Consider the following 18104-nt stretch of genomic DNA (forward strand, 5'->3'; position numbering starts at 1 on the left):
TTTGAATCCCCAAGAACTTGGAGTCAGTGGTTCGGTAGAAGGTTTGTGTGACTGTGAACTTCATTTTGGTGGCTTTAGTTTAATTCTCTTCTGACTTTTAACCTGGCCTATTTAGATCAGTTCAAAAACCAATGGCTTCCCGTAAATCTCTGTTCCCCTTAAAATACACACATTCAAACCCTGACATTGTACTCCTGCAGAGTAACAGAATAAGTTTTCTAGATAAGTTATCTAATCATTTGTTTATACGCGTGTGTGTGCGTAAGTGCGTCCTCAAGAGCCAGAAGAGAACATGGGATCACCTAGAACTGGTAGACCGTGCTGGGAAGTGACCTCTGGTCCTCTGGAAGAGAAGGCTCTTTAACTGCTGAGCTATCTTTCCAGCCTGTCTCAATCCTCCTGCCTCCAGTTCCTGGACCAGAGGCATGCATTATCATACCACTAGTTTAATGCAATGCTAGGGACTGAGCACAGGCCTTCATGAACGCTAGCTAGGTGAGAATTTTATCAACTAAATGCAAACCTAGCCTGGCCTCTTGCAACTCTCATTCAACATTAGAAACAGCTTTTGGAAGGCAGGTGGTGGTGGCGCACACCTTTAAGCCCAGCACTCTGTGAGTTTGAGACCAGCCTGGTCTACAAAAGCTAGTTCCAGGACAGACTCGCCAAAGCTACTCGAAAAACAAAACAAAACAAAAAAAAAAAAAAAAGAAGAAAGAAAAAAAAAAGGAAAGAGTTCTTGGAAGAATAGTTTTGAATAATCAAACTGGAAAACTTCAATGTGGCTAGCATGGTAACATATGCCTGTAGCCCTAACTTTCAGCAGGTTGAGTAAGAGGATCATAAGTTCAAGGGCAGCCTGGGCTACACAGAAAGATCCTGTCTCTAATAAATGAATAAGGTCATGTCATGGCCGGCAATGCTGCTCAGTAGAAGAACGTTTACATTACATTCCCAGAGTCCTGGATTCAATTACCAGCATTAATAAGAGGCTTTAATGTATAAAATCCGCATAAATATGTACCAATTGAGCACACTTTATTTTTGACTTGTGATAGAATCACACTCTGTAGACCAGGCTAGCCTTGAACTCACAGAGACCCACCAGTATGTCTCCTGAGGACTGGGGTTAGGGGAATGCTAAAAACAGTAACAAATCCTACAACTAAACAAAACATAGAAACTTGACGGTGCTCACAAGTACTAATTAATTCCCTCACCCTCTGTTCTACTTTGTCTCAATGAATTTGACTATTTTAGTGTCTTTTCTATCAGAGAAACCCTGTCTTAAAAAACGAAAATAAAAAAACCAAAACCAAACAAAAAACAAGACAAAACAAAGCAAAAAAAAAAAACAAACTCCAAAACAAAACAAATCCAAAAACAAAAAGAAAGTATTTATTTAGTTTTCCCCTATTTACACTATGACATATATAATCAACAATGAGGCTGTTTTTAGCAAGTTAGCCCTTTAAGATTGACCTGTGGTGTGTGTGTGCTTTTGTTCAGCTGGTGGAAAAACACATGGAAGATAGGTAAAACAACAACAATCAAAAAAAACCGCTCTTTTGCAGCCCAGAACTCATTGTCCAGTACGAGTTCTGATAGAGACAAGAGTGGAATACGTAAGACGGCTCCTAAGACGGTGCGGGTCGCCTGCTCCCATGCTGGCTCCCTTGCCCTGACCTTGATCACCTCACGCAGCGTACTCCTATGACACTGCGTGACTGTCCAGCCCTCAGCTGAATTCTGCACACCATTCAGGACTTCACCATAGTCTTGGGAGGATCACAAAGGAACCCAGAATGCATTGCTCTAAAGCCATCCCTCCTGGAGTCCCACCTTGCATGTGGTGAATGTGTGCTGCTTTACCTACTGTGTGATGGTCCTTATTTGTGCCTTTATGTTACAAACCATACATTTGAAAAAGAAAGAAAGAAAAAGTATGGCTGTTACTTGGCTTCACTGGGGATGGCGGACTGATTTTTGAAGGATTAGGCAAGTTTGAAGACCGTGGAAGGCACAAAACAACGGGAGATAGCCAAAGTGAAAGCCGGTATATTTCTGTTAAGAAAGAAAACATGGTGACACTTTTCGTGACCCTAAGGGGGAGGCTACCATGGGTGCCAGGCCGTAGGCCACAGAGACCATAGGTCCTGCGGGACGGGGCTCTGGTTGGCTGTGGTACATAAACTGCAGACAGAAGAGCAAAGGCAGCAGCTGGCCACACACGTGGTGACTAGAGCTTGGCACACACGGCTAACAACCCTGGAAGGCAAGGGGCTGTCACAGCAGTAACGGGTGAAGGAGAAACACTGGGTGAATCAGAGCACCAGTGTGCTCAACTCCTATAGCTAGACTGTGCTATTTAATCCTTCTTCCTTCCTTTTCCCTCATTGTTCGCGACAGGATCTCTGCAGCCTTGGTTAACTCTAACTCAAGGCAATCCTCTTGCCTCAATTCCCAAGTCCTATGATTATAGACATAAGCCACTACACTGGGCTATTTTCATTCCTCAGTGTCAGAACATTAATACTCACATAAGCATTTATTTAAAAAGCTCCAAGTGCTATTAGTTTCAGGTAGGTGTTACTTTGTATACTTCGACCCCATTTATTAAGCCAGAAACTTTAGGAATTTCAAGTTCATAAATTCAGCTCAACCAGATGGACAAAGGGGACAGCGTGGTTCCCAGTGACACCTCCTACAGAGTACATGCGCTGTCATATGAGGGCTTTCTTCCCATGATTCCGAGGCAGAGCCTCTAGATTCTCCAAGGTGGCTGGTTTAGTATCCTGGTTCTAAGGTCGGTGCTCTGCCATGCACGAGGTGGAGTCAAGCTTCCAGGTCCCTCTCTTGCACTTTGTGAGGCTCAGTGAGCTGGGCAATCTGAAGGTGGGCAGTCTGCTTAAGGAGCCCCGATCCACATCCACCGCCCTCGACTGCAGCAGGTCTTCTTTCTAAGGGATGGTGAGTCCTTGAAGGTGACTGGAGTTTGCCCCAGGAAGAAGCCATCGAGCCGCCTGCCTTTATTACATTTCTAAGAGCTGCTCCATCTCCTCCAGGACTATTGTGAAGTCACTGGCTTGGTCCTTACATAAGGCTTGCTGCTCCAGGAACTGGACCCTTTCTTCTTCTTTCAACTTCAACTTCACCTTCAGGGCCTGAAAGGGAAGGCATTCCAAAAGAAAACACACAAAACTCCAGCCTCACAGAAAGACAGCACCCAGACCAGAATGTAACACCTGTGTTGCATAGAGGACGACCACCAGTAATACCAGACATTACATTTCTACCTTAGGATGTATCTGTGCTGGTTTGGGGAATTTTTTCACCCCTGTATTTAAAATGGAGCAATGAAATTCTCTATATCTCCTGCCCATGGTGTATCTAGGCAATCTAAAGCTGCCCAGATCCAACAATATTTTTAAGATAGGGTCTTACCTTGTAGATCAGGCTTCAAACTTAGAGATCCTCCTGCGTATGTGATGAAAGGTGTGTGTCCCCCTGCCTGGCTTCTAAGGGTTTTTCTTTTTAATTTGTGTATGTGTGTGTGTGTGTGTGTGTGTGTGTGCGCGCGCGCGCATGTGTGTGTGTACTTTAGCTGCCCATGGCGAGAAGAAACCCCTAGAGCTGAAGTTATGGAGTTCTGAGCTGTGGAAAGCAGAACCTGGGACCTCGCAAGAGTAGCAAGCACTCTCAAGTGCCGAGCTGTCTCCCTAGCCCTGGGATCTGGATGTCTTGCTCAGGTCTCTTAACATAAGCTTTCTAGCATGGATTTCACACAGTCTCAACTTTGAGCAGCCTACTGGTGAACCACTGGAGGTGTGGAGATCCCTCCTCCACCCCTTATCCCTGGGAACATTTCTGAGTCCTTAGGAACACAAAAAGAAAAGAAACGAAAAAAAAAAAAAAAAGCCAAAAAACCAAAAACAAAACTGTGGAGGAAAAGAATCTGAAATAGAAACTGATTGAGTACAAACTCCGGGAATTTCATTACCGATGACACACCAGTGTTGGTTTCTTACTGGTGACAATGTGTGAGGTGTTATCCTTAGGGGAACTAGATTTTCTGTATCATCTGCGCAACTTTTTGATAAATCTAAGCTAATTTTAAAGGAGTTTATTAAAACAAACAGGAGCCAATCATGGGGGAGGTGAAATAGCCCGAGGAGGAAAGGTGTTTGCCATCAAGCCTGAGCTGAGTCTCATGTGCTGTGTATGGACCCACATACAACAGACATACATACATATACATACACGCATGCATAACAAATCGTATAAAGGCAGGGGGAACTGGAGATGCCTCTGCAGTTGAGAACCCCTGCTTTTCCAGACAACTAGAGTTCAGTTTTGAGAGCCCATGTTAGTCAGCTCACAACTGTCTAAACTCTAGCTTCAGGGGATCTGAAGCCGCCTGTCTTCCATGGGTACCTGTACAATACGAGGCATACATTCACACTGACACACACACATAAATAAAAATAAACGTGAAAAATAAAAAGTAAAGAGTCAGACATGATGGCTCACATCCATAATCCAGTACTTTAAGGGCTGAGGGAGGAAGACTGCTCTGAGTTCAAGAACAGTCTGGGCCACATAACAAGACTCTATCAAAAGAGAAAAGAAAGTTGGGCGATGGTGGTGTACACTGTTAGTCCCAGCATGCAGGAGGAAGAGGCAAGCAGGTCTTTGTGGCCAGACTGGTCTACAAAGCAAGATCCAGGGCAATCGAGGGCTGTTACACAGAGAAACCCTGTCTTAAAACAAACGAATAGAAAGAGAGGAAGGAAGGAAAAGAAAAGAAGGAAGGATGAACTAGAGAGTGGCTGCTCTTGCAGAGGACCCAGGCTCAGTTCCCAGGACCCAACATGACAGCTTACAACTGCACAGAACTCCCGTTCCAGGGGATCCAATGCCCTCTTCTGACCTTTGTGTTCACTGTTTCTCATGTGCTGTACCTACATAGATACACTTAGGCAAAATAAACCTAAAAAAGAAAAAAGAAAACTAGAAAGCACTATTCCCCCGTCTACAAACTGTGGGAGAAACGACAGCACCACCTTGGGGTGGGTCTGTCTTACCTGTAACTCCTCCATCTGCTTCTTGGCAGTTTCATTGAACACCTTCAGTTCATTCTGCAATGTTTCTAGCAGCCGCTGAAAGCAAAGTAGAATATCACGAGTTGAGCTGAGCATGGTGGCACAAGCTTTAATCCCACAGCTGGAAGCAGAGACGGAGAACTCTGAGTTCAAGGACAGCCTGGTCTACACAGTGAATTCCAGGATAATGGGGACTATGAACTGAGGCCCAACTTAAAAAGTTAGGGGCAGGGGAGAGAGGGAGACAGAGAGAACATACACTCAGACAGAGGGACATGAGTTAGATGGTGGCCACCATCCTTCCCATTCAGGACACATGAGCACTGACTGACCATGTCAGGATCTCCCTTCAGGAAACCCAGCTCACCAGTGAGCCAGATTCTGAACGGGTGCTGCTCTTAGGAATTGTTCCTCTATACCATGGAGGAGTCTAGACAGAGAGACGCCTTTATCTAGAGCAACACATTCCCTATGTTCTCTTCAACATCCCATCACTTCTCCAGGCAATTCCAACAGTCCAGGCCCAAGAAGCTTGGTTTCTTACTACAGGTCCTTTCCTTGAGATATCAAATTTATCTGCTACAAGGTGCTCTGTTCTGCATAGACCTCAGGAGCAAACCACAGCAGACTCAGAGGGAAGCCAGGGGTGGCTTTCTCAGCTGGCACTGTGACAACTGACCTTCCTGGAGAAGAGATCAGATGAGTTTGGAAGTCTTTACACCCAGATAAATTACCTTCCTTTAGGCAAGGGGCCAAAAGGAAATTCTGAATTCAAATAGGCTAGACCTTGGCATTATAGTGTTCTCAGCAATGTAGTAGGGGAGACACCTGATGAAGTGTAGAAGGTCTCTATATGAGTTCTCCCTATCAAAGATTTGTGTACACACGTGCATGTGTGGTGTTTGAAGTACTGGAGTCAGCCTTAAATGTCATGCATTCTAGGTAAGAACTTTACCATTGAGCCATATCCCCAGATTCCTATGAGAAGGGTTTGTGCGTGTGGTGTATGTATGTGTTCCTGTGGCGTATGCACACATACATGCAGTTACAAATGCTGTGGAGGCCAGAGATTGACGTATCTTCTTTGCTTTCCACTTTTTAAAGTTATTTTTTATTATTACCATTTATTATTGTGTGTGCATGTCACAGCATGTATGGAAGATCATGGGACAACTCTGGCATGGGTTCTCTTCATCCACCTTTCCCTTCCAGAGATCAAACTAAAGTGGCAATGTTTGTACAGCAAGGATCACAGTCCACTGACCAACCATCTTACGTCACCTGTCCAGCCTTCCCCTAGTCTTTTTAAAACATTTACTTATTTATTTAGTATGGACGTGAACACATGTGTGCATGCATTATGATACATATGTGGAGGCTGGATGGCAACTTAAGGGAACTGTTTTTGTCCTCCCATCATGTGGGTTCTGGGCATCTAGTTTGGGTTGTGAGGCTTGTAGCAAGCACCTTTACCCTGAGCTCTCTACTTTTTAAAAAGCATTTATTTACATGTTGGAGTGGGGATAATTCATACCACCATGTGGAGGTCAGAGGACAAACTGAAGGAGCCGGTTCAGGGACTGACCTCAGGCCATTAGGCGTGGTGGCAAGCACCTTTCCCTGCTAGCCCATCTTGCAGGCCCATCTCCACTTTATTTTTTGAGATAGGGTCTCAGGTTAATCAAGGTTGGCAGGACAATGAGCTCCAGTTTTTACGTGGGTGCTGAGGAGCTGAACTTGGGTCCTCCTGTTTGTGTTGGGCACTGTACTGACTGAGCCCTCCTCAGCCCCATTCTGTGTTTCAGTTCTGTTTTCAGGTTCGAGTCACTTATATCTCCCGGTGAGGGAGTAAAATATGCCCTAAGTACACACTCCATTGCTCTGTTATCATGGACAACTGAAGCAAACATCTTAAAATCTGCAGAGGATGAAGCAGAGATCTTAGCTCCTGCTGGGTGACAGACCAGCCGACTCCTTGTGAAAGGCCATATTGTTACAAGATCAAAATAAGTTTATGCCTGCTTTCGGTAAAACTTGGATTTGATCAGGTCTTGACCTCTTTCCTGGAATCTGACATGTCTTGCAGTTTTGGGGCTATATAAACCCCACTGTCATCTACGTGCAATGCTATTTTCTCAAACACTCCGTTAAAGAGATAGCCGGGTCTGACAGAAAATAAAGCTTGCTTAATTTGACCAAAGATGTTGGTAATGTATGTACTCTCATTTGGTGGGATCAACACTGGGCCCTGGCTGAAGGCCTGCCCATCCCCTCCCTTGCCCTCACCATGGAGTCCGTGTGATCTGTTGTAGGTTCCTGCTGCGATGCCAGGGTCTCGCTGCCTAAAATGGATGGATACAACAAAGTCAGCCTCACATAGGAACCACATTTTAACCAGAGGGGAAGTAGCTCTCCATGGACAGTACATGCGTATTTCTGAGGGAAGCCTCTCCAATGCCTGTTCCTAGAAGCTCTCTCCTGACTGTGTCTCCCACCCAGAGCTGTCTCTACGTTTGCAATTGGCCAGTCTATTCTGTTCTGCTTCTCTTTGGAGAAACTTTGTCTAGAGGAATGCATGTGTTTTCATTTTGTTTACAATATACAAATACAAAAAAAAATCTTTCAGGCCTTAAAAGTCATTATCTTTGGTAACTGTAGTAGTTTGAATGAGAATGGCCCCCGTAGGCTCCTATAATTGAATGCTTAGTTACCAGAGAGTGACACTTTTTAAGAAGGACTAAGAGGTGTGGCCTTGTTTGAAGAAGAGAGTTACTGGAGTGGGTTTTGAGGTTTCAAAAGCCCATGCCAGGCCTAGTCTCCCTCTCTGCCTACAGATCAGGATGTAGCTAGCTCTCAGCTACTGCTCCAGTGCTGCCTGAACGCCACCATCCTTCCAACTCTGATGGGGGCTTAGCCTCTGAAACTGTAAGCAAGCCCCCGATTAAATGCTTCCTTTTATCATAAGAATTGCCTCAGCCATAGCGCCCGGTCACAGCACAGAACACTGACTAAGACAGTCAGTGCCCGCAGACAGTAGAAACAGTGGGCGGCTGTGGTACTCCCTGCCTTTCAACTCCGGTACCTAGGAGGCGGAGGCAGGGAGAGTCAATATTCAAGGTCAGTCTGAGTTACCTGGTAAAGCCTTGTCTCAAACCGGGCTTCCCCCACAAAACCTATTCTAGTACCAGGGGATTCTATATCTTCCTTCTGGACTGGGGCACCAGGTGTGCACGGGGTGCACATACGTACACATGTATGCAAAAGATCTATATACATAAAATAAAGTCTTAAAGAAAGAAAATCAGGGCTGGGCGGTGGTGGCGCATGCCTTTAATCCCAGCACTTGGGAGGCAAAGCTAGGCAGATCTCTGAGTTTGAGGCCAGCCTGGGCTACAAAGTAAGTTCCAGGAAAGTTAGGGTGTTACATAGAGAAATCTTATTTTGAAAAACAAACAAACAAAAAGAAAGAGAAAAAGAAAAACAACACCCCCCCCCACATGTCCTATACCCCCAAATAGACCCTAAACTGGGTCCAGGGTTTTAATAAGTGCTGGTACAAGACAGGCCCCGGGTTCCATCTCCAGCACAGAATCAGCATTCCTTAATTCAAAGAGGCCTGAGGCCCTTTCCCGGGCAGTTTCTGGCTTTTCAGTGTGGCTTATCTCACAGTCTCTGGACAAATTCTCTTCTTGGGGAGGCACTGAGGACAGAACCCAGGGCCTCCCACACCCTAAGTGCACGCCCTCTCACTGAGCTACACCCTCCCCACGGTCACATTGCAGGCACTGTGAAGAAAGTTTAGACTCAGGAACCACGGAGACAGAATGCTCTCCTCTCACCTGAGCAAGGTAGCTTGTAAGCTCTCTGGCCCTGGGAAAGAAACAGTGTTTCTGGTCTCTTTGCTAGCTTATACCTGCTGACAGTGCGTGGAGCAGCACTTGGCTGAGGAAGAGAGGTGTCTCTCTACAGTCACCGGAAACCCTGTTAGTTAGGCAGAAGTGGACATTTCCTAAGAATACCAAGAAACACTCCCGCAGGGCAAAGATCCCATGCTGCCAGCATAGCCCAGGAAGGGCACTTGTGCTGACTCCAGAAGGCAGTTGTGTGCCGCCTCTTACCTGGGTTGAGGCCTCTGCTCTCCAAGATTGCTAAGCAGTTATCCTGAAATTTCTCCAGCAGCTCCACTTTCTGGGTCAGGTCCTTCAGTTCTCCCTACGAAGCGACAGCCGACAATCAGGAGCCGTCCTGCACATGCTAGGCCTTCCTCGCTCGAACTCAGTGGCCACAGCAGGAGCCGGCTCCTTTTCTGTCTGCAGTGGTCAGCTTACTCCCAGGCAGCAGGAGTCCGCCTGCATCACTCCGGAGCAGCTGATGAGTCAGAACTGGGTGGGCTTCTTACCTGCGTCTCCGTCAGCTTCTGGTGTAACTGCTTGTTGACGGCCTCCAGGAGCTGGTTTTTATCCTTTAGTTCCTCCTCTGGTTTTTGCTTATTCAGTGGTTTGTAGCTAAAAGTTGTAGAAATATGATGGGTAAAGGGTTTAGGAGTACACGCTATTGACTTATTCAAATGGATTTCAATCCTGGCTTCCTGACAGTGAGCTGTAACCGGAGTCCATTTCCTCATTTCTAGAATTTAGACAAAACCTCCATTTCATAACATTCCTTTAAGACGGAGAATCCATGGACAATGCTTAGCCTCAACAGCTGTCATCATAAATATTAAACCTTTACTGTGAAGGTCTTGAGTTTTCAAAAACGTGTGTGTGTGTGTGTGTGTGTGTGTGTGTGTGTGTGTGATGTAGAGGTCAGAACAGAATTTCAGGACCTGCTCTCCATTTCATTCCCTTGAGACAGATCTCTTCCTGAATCTGAAGCTCACTTAGACCACCAGTCAGTAAGTTCCCAAGGTCTACCTGCTTCCTCCTCCTAATTCTGCAGCTAAGGCAGGTGTGGCCCCGCCCAGCTTTTTACAAGGGTTCTGGGGATTCTAACCCCTGCCCTCATGGTGACTGCACAGCAGGCGCTTTTACCCGCTGAGCGCTCCCCGGCCCAAAATGTTTTGTGTGTGAGGGAGAGTGTGTATGATTTTTAAACAGGCTTCCCCTGTGTCTTGGTTAGGGCTTCTACTGCTGTGATGAAACACCATGACCAGAGCAGTCTAGGGAGGAAAGGGTTATTGGGCTTATCCTCCCAGATCACTGTTCATCGCTGAAGGAAGTCAGGACAGGAACCTGAACAGGGCAGGAACCTGGAGGCAGGAGCTGATGCAGACGCCATGGAGGCTGCTGCTCACACGGCTGAACTTAGGACCAGCAGCCCAGGGACAGCCCCACTCACAGGGGCTCTGCCCTCCTCCACAGACACCAATTAACAAAGTGCCCTACAGGCTTGTCTGCAGCAGGATCGTATGGAGCCCGCTTTCAGGTGAGGTTCCCGCTCCAGTGACTCTAGGTCGTGCTGTCGATATAAAGTCACAACCTGGTTGGCCTGGAATGTAGCCCAGGATGGCCTTGAACTTGTGGCAATCCTGCCTGTTTTCCAAGTACTTCTATTACAGGCATAACCAACACATCTAGAAAGAAGCTGTTTTTGCGGGAAGGGGTGCTACAGGACATCATGTCACACATGAACCCCAAGATTGCATTAAAACCTGTTTCTGGTTGTGGTGTGGCTCAGCCCTAGCACACACCTTCAATTCTAGAGCTTTCTGCTCGAATACCGTAGACAGGGTTAAACAAGCAGGCACCTCCACCCTCACAGTCTGCCCCGCTCACCTACCTCTTCCTGATGTTCTTCTTGCTGGCAGTCTCTGCAGCTCTCACGTGCCTGTGGAAGCAAAATCAACGTCAATCAGAGAACCACAGTGCTAGGTGCTACGAACAAGGTGCTACAGGGGCTTGGCTTCACTGCTGTTTGGAAAAGGGGGTTTGGCTTCACTGCCATTTGGAAATAGGCTTTGGACTCCAGAGCCCCCTGCCTCAGCCTCTCCAGTTCTGGGATTACAGGTGTGTGCTACCATACTTGGTTTAAGAGAGTCAAGCTTCTGAGGAAAGAACCAAAGAGTACATCCAAGGAAACAGCACAGGCTGAGGGCCCATATGTTATGGGATATTTGTACATTGTGTGAGAACGTATTGCTGTGATTGGTGTAATAAAAAGCTAAGTAGCGAGGCATGGGGTATAGGAGGGACTTCCAGGTAGAGAATGAGAAAGACTGGGAGGAGGAATCTAGGTGCGATTTCGCCAGCAGACTTGGAGCAAGTGGGCTGTGCTGCACTAAGAAGAGGTAACGGAGCCACGTGGTAGAATGTAGGTTAAAGAAATACGGGTTAAGTTGTAAGAGCTAGTTGTGTAAAAGCCTAAGCTGAGGCCAAGCATTCATATTGATACGAAGTCTCTGGGTTATTATTATTGCACGCAGCTGGATTAGAAAGCTTGCTACACCACATGCTGCTTTCATCCTATGCGGGGGAGGTGGCTTTTCTTAAGGAAAGGGGCCTTACGCCAACAACCGACAGACCTGAGCGTGCTTCAGATACCATGGCCACCTCATGCCAGCCACCACACCTATCTGGCAGAGGATCATGGTCACACAGAGTAGACCCTGGGGCTGAAGTCTGCTCAGATGTGAGTAAGGCTCCCAGCCAGCTTCAGCTGTCAGCAGGTGGCCAGGTGCTGCTGCTGTAGTCGGAGCCAGTGTGGCAGAGGGAGGTGCGGCTTTCTCAGACTCCTTATTGTGTCTCTTCAGAAGGAAAGACAGAAGGGCCTCACAAACAGCTCAGGAAACCCATTTTGTTTGCATGAGACAAGGGCTCCCATATTCTAACTTTTTCCTTTAAATTTTTTTGGGGGGATGGAGTGTTCTTTTGTTTTTTAATTTTATTTATTTATATTTTCGATTTTTTTTTTCAAGACAGGGGTTCTTTGTAGCTTCGGAACCTGTCCTGGAACTAGCTTTTGTAGAGACAGGTTGGCCTCGAACTCATAGAGACCCACCTGCTTCTGCCTTCCGAGTACTGGCATTAAAAGTGTGTGCCACCACTGCCTAGCTTATTTATTTATATTTTCTATGTCCGCATGTATACCTGCACGGCAGATGAGGACACCAGATCTCATTACAGATGGTTGTGAGACACCATGTGCTTGTTGGGAATTGAGCTCAGGACCTTCGGAAGAGCAGCCAGTGATCTTAACCTCTGAGCCATCTCTCCAACCCCAGGAAGGAATGTTTTGAGACAGGGTCTCATTGTGTCTCTCTGGCTGTCCTGAAACTCACTATGTAGGCCAGGCTGGCCTCAAACTCATAGATGTACAACTGCCTTTGCCTTCCAAGCGCTGGGATTAAGCGGTGCACCACTATGCCCAGCTTTACTTTTATTTATTTTTATTTATTTTATGTATATGAGTGTTTTGTCTACAGGTATAGATGTGCATCAAATATATGTCAGAAGCCAAAAAGGATGTTAGAGCCCCTAGGATTGGGTTAGGGATGGCTGTGACCTACTGTGTGGGTACTCAGAACCAAGCCAGGGTCCTCTGAAAGAGCCACGGTGCTGAGTCATCTTCTCAGCCTCCATTTTTAAATTTTTTGTGCTCAGCAATTTCTAGCAAGATCAGTCTCTCCCTGTTTCCTCCCCCTCTCGCTGGAGAGTCAACCCAGGCTGTTGAACAAGCAAGGCAAGCACTCTGTCACTGAGCTCCACCTCCTGGCTCAGGCAAGATGTTCTAACACCAGATGCCAACGATCTGCTCTTACCCGTTCTCTCGTCTTGGTTTGGTGACTTTTGTAATGTCAGGATCTGAACCTCCTGGATGAAGATGTCTAAACGCATCAGCTTCTTTGGACTTAACAGGTAGCTTAGAAGTAGCTCGAGTTTGTGCATCTGAAAGGGAGTACAGGAGTGAACCACAGCATCACGCTCCAGCGCTGCCTCCCGATGCCACACAGAGCCTCCCGGCGAGCTGCCACAAGCCCTTGCTTCCATACTGTCCATTTCGGTCTAGGCACAGAGGCTGTTTCCAAAGGAAAGGACTCTATACTAACTGGTCTTAGAAGCTCAGATTCTTTTTTAGCTTTTGGAAATATGGTTATTACTCTGTATCTCTGAGTGGCCTTGAATGTGACTTACAGTGATCCTCCTGCCTCTGCCTCCAAATGCTGGGATTGCAGGTTGTGTGCCACCACACACAGTTGAAAATTCATTACGAGTGACAGCTTAGAGGACCTGACGACACATCAGACTGACAGCCTACAGGTTTGTGAATATGGAGGTCGATAGAAACAAAGCTGGAGGAGAGGCCGAGTTAGTGGGGAGACCCCTGTTGGAACTGACCGGTCTCAGAATGGGGGCGGGGTTCCCACACCCATTCTCCCCAGACAACATCTAGCTGCTGCCGACTTTCACCCAAATGTTCTCCTAACCACTTGGAGACATCTTTACGTCCAGGTGCCTAGTAAAGGATCTGGCATTCGACCAAAGTTCAAGACCAACAAGAGAAATAGACGGAACATATCAGCTGTACACTGTTTCCCTGCTCCGTTGGTGTGAGCGATTTCCTCACCTCTTCCCTGGGCCAGGTCCTGCCCTTCCGCAACGCTTTTACTGTCAATCCCTTATTAAACTTAAAAGGTTCCCATTTGGCATGCCTGCTGATCTCCCTGCTGGGTCGCCCAACCATACATGTCATACTAGCATTTACATGTCATAGCATCTGTCACGCCCCACCCCCAAGCTTTTCTATTTCTTTCCAGTTCAGGGGTTTCTAGATTATACTAACTTCACTTTGTTCATGGTAAAATGGCTCCTTTAAGCTGGATCCAGGTTAAAAGCCATACTAATTAGCTGGATGATGGTGGTGGCGCATGCCTTTAATCCCAGTACTCGGGAGGCAGAGGCAGGCAGATCTCTGAGTTTGAGGCCAGCCTGGTCTACAAGAGCTAGTTCCAGGACAGGCTCCAAAGCCACAGAGAAACCCTGTCTCGGAAAAAAAAAAAACCAAAAAAAGAAAAAAGAAAAAAAAAAAAAGGAAAAAAAGCCACACTAATTAAATAATTAAGTTGAAGAAATGAGGTATAAAGTGCTGGATCATATTGCAGCGCACTTCGTATTTAATAAACAATTAATTCGAATAACTTGCTACATAATAATTTGGAGTAAATATATAATCCGTTAGGTTGACACATTTTGCTTATAGGTACAATTTACAGTACCTGAACTCTAGTTTCAATATTTATAATACTATGCAAATATTAAATGGGTTCTTTGGAGTTATCTTTTAGGAAAAAGAGGCTACTTTGTGCGACTATCCTATCTGATCTAAGTTAATACAATAATATCTAGTCCATGTAAAAGAGTTCGTAGGAAATTGAAAAAAAAAGAATTAATTGCAATCAGCTCTAACGATCTGTTTCTGCTGAGCCCTGAGGGTTGCACTGTAGGAAAAAAGTCAGAATTTAACAAAGATTGTCTCTTGGAAAGGAGGCACGAAGGAGAATTGGATGGCTGATGTAAAGAACACGTCAAACTTGTTTATTCAGACCCCTCCCCGAAAAGGTCTCGCTGTATAGCCCTGGCCTGCAACTCACTATATAGAGCAGGCTGGCCTCGAACACATACCCATCCTGTTGCCCGTGCCTCCAGACTGCGGGAATGAGAGGTGTGCACCACCAGGGTTTCATTCTATAGCTTTCTAGTTTTCCTTTGTAGGTGGAGACCATCTAGAAACCTTAGAGCTGTCGTGGAACATGTGCTCGAGAGGCTGGGACAGTCTTACAAGCGGAGAGATGAAAACCTGGGGTCGGCGAGGAAGGCTGGTGACTGCCAGCTATCCAGGGGCACTGCGAGGGAGGGGGCAAGGCCGCAGAGGCCTCTGAGGGATGCTTTCAGAAAGACAGGGCAAAGAGGACAACCTTTTGAGCCTGGTAGAAAAGCCATTTTACCTCAGAGACCAATCCTGCCTGCCACAGCTCTTCACCCAGCTGCCTGGAATTACTTGCGAAGCGACGGTAAAGGCTGCTCCGAAATCCCTGCCTACAGCTGCTGGTGCCAGGGCCCCTTCTATGCTATAATCTTTACAGTAGGCAGCACAGCACTACAGATGCCACCAGATGACTCTCAACCACAAGAACATCAACACACACCAAGACGGAAACGCAACAACAAATTGTTTAGGTCATGCCTCCTTCCTCTCAAGGTTCTCTGGCTAGGACGGGTTCTTCTCTCTTGCTCTACTCAGCATAGGAGAACGAGGAAGGAAGCGTGTGTTTGCTCCCCACTATCCTCCTCCTCAATGAGTCTCTTCTCTGACAACAAAGCCACACCTGCAAGACAACCAACCCTAATTCTGGAAATAAAAAGGATAATTGCATAAAAAGCGATTTCTGGGGTTGAAGAGATGGTTCAACAGTCAAAAGAGAGAACTATTTTTTTTCAGAGGACTGAAGTTTGTTCCAAGACCCACATCAGGAATTTAACTCCAGCTCTAGGGGGGTTCAAGATCCCTTACCTCCCTTGGGCACCTATATTTATATGCACAAGTGTTCCACCCCGCCCCATTTTAAAAAATAATGTCTTAGAAACAGAGTTCTAGAGAGGCAGGTGTGGTGGGAATGAGTCTGCAATCTCAGCATTCAGGTGCTGAAGTAGTAAGATTGCGGCAAGTTAACGTTACTAAGGGCTACATAGAGAAAATCAAGCTTTAAAAAGAGAATGAAAAGTGAGGCACTGGGTATGGTGGCACATACTTTTAGTTCCAGCATCCAGGAGGTAGAGGCAGGATCTCCGTGAGTTCGAGGCCAGAATGGCTTACACCACCACGACATCACACAAAAAAAGCTATTCCTAAACAACCACCAACAATTTGAATCTAACTGGTAAACGCAGAAAGGAGTGGGGCCGGGGGTAGGAACGGGGACTCTAAAATTTTGTTCGCCATAAGCATACACAGCCTGACTTGGGGTGAGGTGCAGGCAGTTGTCAGAGCTAACCGAACGCCGCCCCAACACACACAGATTTCGATCCTCTACTCCTAGGACACCCACCTACAGGCAGGCCGCCGCTCGCCATCGAGTTGAGCTGCGCGTCGCACACTGTCTTAGCACTGGCCATCGTAGCCGGGTAGTTCGGCTGGGCCCTGGAAGGTGCAAGGTGGATTATTAGCAGCGCCGGGGCCCCGCCACGTCAACCGACCCGCCCGCACCCACGCTGCCCAGCCCGGGACCCGCAGAGCCAAACCCAGGCGCCAGCAGCTCCCGCCCGCAGTCCTCTTCGTTCCCTTTCAAAAGTTGCTCCGCAGTAACCGCCCAGTCCTCAGCAGAGCCTGCCGCCACGCTTTCAAAAGGAAACTTCCGGGGGCTGGTCGGGAGGGGGCGTGGCTCCGAGTCTGTAGGCCGCCCTGTTGTACGGAAGACTTTCTCCTGCATCGGGGCCTCGGGAGCTGCCATGCTGTACGGAAGGCTTGAGTCACGCTGCCCGAACCAGCGGGTCATGCACTTGGCAGGCTTGAATGGGGCTAGTGAGCCACTGTGTCATGTTCCTGGCTGGAGGCGGAAACGTGAACTCTCTTAGTGTCCAAGTCACAATCCTCTTTATTTGTTTTTGGTTGTTAAGGATCCTGTCAGTAGTGCAGGCGACCTGATTAAAACTACCAGATACGGGGTGAAGAAGGGCAGAACTTTTTTAAGGGACACCGATGGGCTGAAATACCTAACAAACTTGCATCCGGATTTAACTAGAACTAAAGTTACTTAGCCAGATGGTCGTGGCGCACACTTTTTATCCTAGCACTCGGGAGGCAGAGGCAGGGGGATCTCTGTGAGTTCAAGGCCAACCTGGTCCACAGAGTGAGTTCCAGGACAGACTCCAAAGCCATAGAGAAACCCTGTCTCAGAAAACAAAACAAACAAACAAAAAAGAAATTAAAGTTACTCATATGAAACAAAGTAGAGTTCTTTGTCATTTCATAAATGCATCGAAAAAACACACACAATGAAGGAGCAGCTGCTATGTACTGGACACTAGGGGGGTAGATAGGTTAGGGGTAGCAAATACCAGGACTGACTTTAGCGCTGCCGTCTTGGAGTTCACAATCTAGGAAAGACACTAAACAGATAATTGACAGTATGTGTTTACCCTCCATGGTGAGAGAGTGAAGGAAAACCACAAAATGCTTTGAGAGAAAACCCAGGAGCAGTTTAAAACTGGGGAAAGCAGTTTAAACTGGGAAGATTGAAGCCCTGGGGGCTCACAGCTGTAATTCCAGCACGCAGGAGGCTGCCACTGGGAAACAGCTCTGTCTTTGAGGTCAGCCTGGCCTACATGGTGAATTCCATGCCTGTTAGAGCTACCGTACAGTAAAATCTTGTCTAAATAAATAAGATTTAATGTAGGTGGACTTTCTGTCCCAATAGCCTCTCCCCAAACAGCCACACAGAGACTTACTTATAAATGCTCTGCTGTTAGCTTAGACTTGTTTTTAGCTCTTATTGTCTTAAAAGTAAATCTGCAGGCCAGGCCTGTTACCTGGGTACCCTGTCCTTTTCAGAGACAAACCCCGCCCATCCCAATCGCCCCCCTTCCCATGAAGGTAAAGAATCTCACACCTCCTCCCCAGCTCTGTCTGTCCTTCTGAAGAGGCAGCTTCTGTTTCTCTCCCTTCCCTTTCTTCCTTTCTTCTCTTCTGTCCTCTTCCTTGTCTCTTGTCCCCCCCTCACCATAATCCCTTACTCCTATGCTGTCCCTAATATCCACTAAATAAACTCTATTCCCGAGTTCTCTCTGTATAGTGTATCTGTCTAGTCTCCCACCCACCAGGGGACCTGCACAGCCTCTGGTCACCCTCCGCTGACCCTCATGGGACCAGCCTCAGGCCACCCACATCATGAATGATAACGACCTCACTGCCATCTTGACCAAGAACAGGCCAGGTAACCTAGTCGTCATCTTTACCGAGGTACCCTCGCCTCGTCTCACCATTTACTTACGTTTCTGGCTCTAAATTCCT

The 18104-nt window shown here is 47.0% G+C and overlaps 1 protein-coding gene and 1 pseudogene across 2 annotated transcripts; one reads left to right on the forward strand and one right to left on the reverse strand.

The window, feature by feature from the left end:
* Nucleotides 1-1376: 1376 nt before the first annotated feature.
* Knstrn (kinetochore localized astrin (SPAG5) binding protein) lies at nt 1377-16600 on the reverse strand. Of its 2 annotated transcripts, none has more exons than XM_048459812.3 (9): nt 16337-16591; nt 16144-16235; nt 12859-12985; nt 10881-10928; nt 9502-9607; nt 9221-9314; nt 7389-7444; nt 5085-5159; nt 1377-3164 (listed from the first exon to the last, which is right to left on the reverse strand). In XM_048459812.3, the coding sequence occupies exons 1-9, from the start codon at nt 16588-16590 to the stop codon at nt 3033-3035; spliced, it is 984 nt and encodes a 327-aa protein (XP_048315769.2). In that variant the 5' UTR covers nt 16591; the 3' UTR covers nt 1377-3032. The 2 variants fall into 2 exon arrangements, with proteins under 2 accessions (XP_048315769.2, XP_048315770.2); XM_048459813.3 differs by lacking the exon at nt 1377-3164 and adding an exon at nt 4109-4990 and having other exon boundaries at nt 16337-16600.
* Nucleotides 1487-1623, forward strand: LOC146892601 (small nucleolar RNA SNORA40; annotated as a pseudogene).
* Nucleotides 16601-18104: the final 1504 nt, after the last annotated feature.

The sequence above is a fragment of the Myodes glareolus genome, chromosome 10 (assembly GCF_982192425.1).
Source record: "Myodes glareolus chromosome 10, mMyoGla1.1, whole genome shotgun sequence".
Classification (NCBI taxonomy): Eukaryota; Metazoa; Chordata; class Mammalia; order Rodentia; family Cricetidae; genus Myodes; species Myodes glareolus.

Bases quoted from the DNA above. Each gene is read 5' to 3' on its own strand.
- Knstrn (XM_048459812.3), bottom strand. From the start codon at position 16,590: ATGACCCGCTGGTTCGGGCAGCGTGACTCAAGCCTTCCGTACAGCATG. The intron at 7,445-9,220 runs GTAAGAGGCGGC...CATCCATTTTAG, and splicing joins GAGCAGAGGCCTCAACCCAG to GCAGCGAGACCCTGGCATCG. The intron at 3,165-5,084 runs GTAAGACAGACC...CTTCCCTTTCAG, and splicing joins AGCAGATGGAGGAGTTACAG to GCCCTGAAGGTGAAGTTGAA.